The sequence below is a fragment of the Ovis aries genome, chromosome 1, assembly GCF_016772045.2.
Source record: "Ovis aries strain OAR_USU_Benz2616 breed Rambouillet chromosome 1, ARS-UI_Ramb_v3.0, whole genome shotgun sequence".
Classification (NCBI taxonomy): domain Eukaryota; kingdom Metazoa; phylum Chordata; class Mammalia; order Artiodactyla; family Bovidae; genus Ovis; species Ovis aries.
The window spans coordinates 109,107,709-109,110,716 of NC_056054.1; the positions used below are offsets into that span (position 1 = coordinate 109,107,709).

Consider the following 3,008-nt stretch of genomic DNA (forward strand, 5'->3'; position numbering starts at 1 on the left):
GCCATTTTTGCAAAACTCTATTTCTCTTTCTCTGGAAAAATGAAGTGTGGTACAAAATGCCACAAAGTCAATGTCTTGATTTTTTATTTTTATTTTTTTAACCACCCTGATGACTATTCTTTTTCTGGAGGAAAAAAAAAACAACAGATGAATACTTGTTTAAACTAACATTTTCTGTTCCATCCTTGCCCACTGCTCTAGTTTCAGAATTTCCAGAAGTGTTTCTAATTCGTCTCTTCTTATTGTTAGAAATAACATTAAAGGCTTTTCTTCTTGTTTCTTATTGTTTTGGATGTTGATGTAAAATTGTAATTAATAGTTGACAAAAAGTATATGCTATTTTTATCATTATATCTTAGCATATAATAAGTTGTCAATAAGTACACATCCCTTCACCCTTTTGCTCAGAGATCATCCATCTAATTCTTCTTTTTCCTTCCAACTTTATGGTTGATAAACTGAAGTTCCCATACTATTTCTGAATATTTCTCATTCTTTTATCCCACATTCTGATCAAGTTCAGATAGCTGAAGTTAACAATATTTTTCACTTTTGAAGGGTTGACTTTCTTGGGCTTCTGGTGAGCCAGAAAACCACAATAATCCAGAAGTAAGATACAAGAGAAAACTGTTAGGCAAATTTTTAATCCTTGCCTGGAGAGATAATGTGTTCATAGCCTTGGGAAAAGTCGACTCATTGGTTGTCAGTTATTCTGTTCCATATTTAGCCTTAATTCTTCTTTTGGCAGACTATTTTGGAGGGAATGAATGAGTTCCATCAAACATCTGGAGATGCCTGCCACCTGCAGACTTTGTGCTGAGTTCCCCATGCCTTTCTCCATCCCTGCATCCTGGCCTGTGGCTCTGGCCCCAGCTCTCCTGTATAGCAGTGACCATGGAGTGGGCCAATGAGACCTTAGTGACAGAGTTTGTCTTCCTCGGCTTCTCATCTCTGGCTGGGCTGCAGCAGCTGCTCTTTGCTGTCTTCCTGCTTGTGTACTTGTTCATGCTGGGCACCAACATTGTCATTGTTTCTACCATTGTGCTGGACAGAGCCCTCCACACCCCCATGTACTTCTTCCTTGGTGTCCTCTCCTGCTCTGAGACTTGTTATACCTTCGTCATTGTACCCAAGATGCTGGTTGACCTGTTGGCCCAGAAGAAGACCATTTCTTTTCTAGGCTGTGCCATCCAGATGTTTTTCTTCCTCTTCCTCATTTGCTCTCATTCCTTCCTGCTGGCAGCCATGGGTTATGATCGCTATGTGGCCATCTGTAACCCTCTGCGCTACACAGTGCTCATGGGTTTCGGGGTGTGCATGGGACTAGTGGCTGCTGCCTGTGCCTGTGGCTTCATAATCTCACTGGCCACCACCTCCATGATATTTCACCTGCCATTCCACTCCTCCAACAAGCTCCATCACTTCTTCTGTGATGTCTCTCCAGTCCTCAAGCTGGCATCTCACCAATCTTATCTCAATCAGTTGGTCATATTTGTGCTTGGTGTGTTTGTCTTGGTTATTCCTCTGTTACTTATTCTGGTCTCCTATGTCCTCATCATCTCTGCCATTCTAAAAATCCCATCCTCTGTTGGAAGATACAAGGCTTTCTCTACCTGTGCCTCCCATCTCATTGTGGTAACTGTTCATTATGGTTGTGCCTCTTTCATCTACTTAAGGCCCAAATCCAATTACTCTTCAAGTCAAGACACCCTAATATCTGTATCTTATACCATCCTCACACCGTTGTTCAATCCAATGATTTACAGCCTGAGAAATAAGGAATTCAAATCATCCCTTCAAAGAGCAATGACCCATACTTCATATTCTATTAATTAAGGAGCCAAATTTTAGCTATTCAGTTAGCTATAGACCTTTTATGTGTCAGGTAATATGTGTACTTTCACATTTTTCTCAAGTGTAGAGCATACTGTAACATGAGAATGTTTTCATATTTAGAGAATGAGGATCAAAGATGTTAAAATATTTTTACTTTCTGCCATCAGTGATACTCTAAGAAGGTTGTGCTGACGTGGGAAACAATTACTCATTTCTAGAACAAATTTCATTATATTTCACAGCTGTGAAATAGATTGATTATTCAAAAACAATTATATCAACTGATAAGAGCAAATATACACCCAAGCTGTTGTGAAGCAAAATAAAGGATACCTCATTTAAAAGGGAGTCAGAAGGCCAGAGAGACCTTGCATACTACAACTTGACTTCATTAAAACCCTCACCAGGAAGACATCCATAACAGACCTCAACAGGAAGAATTTTCCTCTCCCAGAAACAATGCAGGCAAAAGGAAATGCTGCACTGTCCAAACTCTCACTTTGCTTAAACTGACTTTCAGTCAAAACAACTCTTCTCAATTCCCTTACTTTTCTCTATAAAGTAACCTTTAACTTTTTTGTTTTAATTGTTAGACTTGCCTATGGCTTTTGCTACAGCAAGCTTGTCTCAAATGGCAATTCTCCATTTTTCCCAAATAAACCCATTTTGCTGATAAAATAATTAACAATTGGCTGTTTTATTTTATTTTTTTAGAACAACACTGCCCAGTTCCTTGGAAGAGTAGAAGATAATCTTACCACTCTCTCGCCCCCCTACTCTCAGTTCTGCCTTTCATGAAGAAACTAAGGCAATTTTGGTACTCTCCATGCTTGAGAAAACCCTAGTAAGCCTTTTCAGTTCCTGATCCACCCACCTCAACCTACATATAGGAATGTCTTTGCTTTTCCATGAGATTGTTTTTGTCTTCCTTTGTTTGTGTTTGGAACTTCACTATGGAGTCTCCTTCCTATGTGTATGCATATCCTTCCTGTACTCTCCTGTCTTTCTGCCACATTCATTCCCTGCACATCATACCTATTACTTCTCTTCCAGGAACCTACTAAGATTGCATAATTGCTGAAGAATCTCAGGTAATCGAAGCAAAAAAGGTTTAGTCAATGTTAACAGTATAAAGAGCAAGAAGGCCCTAGTGACCAGAAAATCCATGAAAA

The 3,008-nt window shown here is 39.4% G+C and overlaps 1 protein-coding gene across 1 annotated transcript; it reads left to right on the plus strand.

Annotated features, from left to right (window-relative positions):
- Window positions 1–894: 894 nt before the first annotated feature.
- Window positions 895–1,836, plus strand: LOC101115675 (olfactory receptor 10K1-like). Its single transcript, XM_004003696.4, has one exon. It carries the CDS (start codon window positions 895–897, stop codon window positions 1,834–1,836), a length of 942 nt encoding a protein of 313 aa, XP_004003745.1.
- The last annotated feature ends 1,172 nt before the right edge of the window (window positions 1,837–3,008 follow it).

Excerpts from the sequence above, each read along its gene's own strand:
- LOC101115675 (XM_004003696.4), top strand. The coding sequence starts at position 895 with ATGGAGTGGGCCAATGAGACCTTAGTGACAGAGTTTGTCTTCCTCGGC.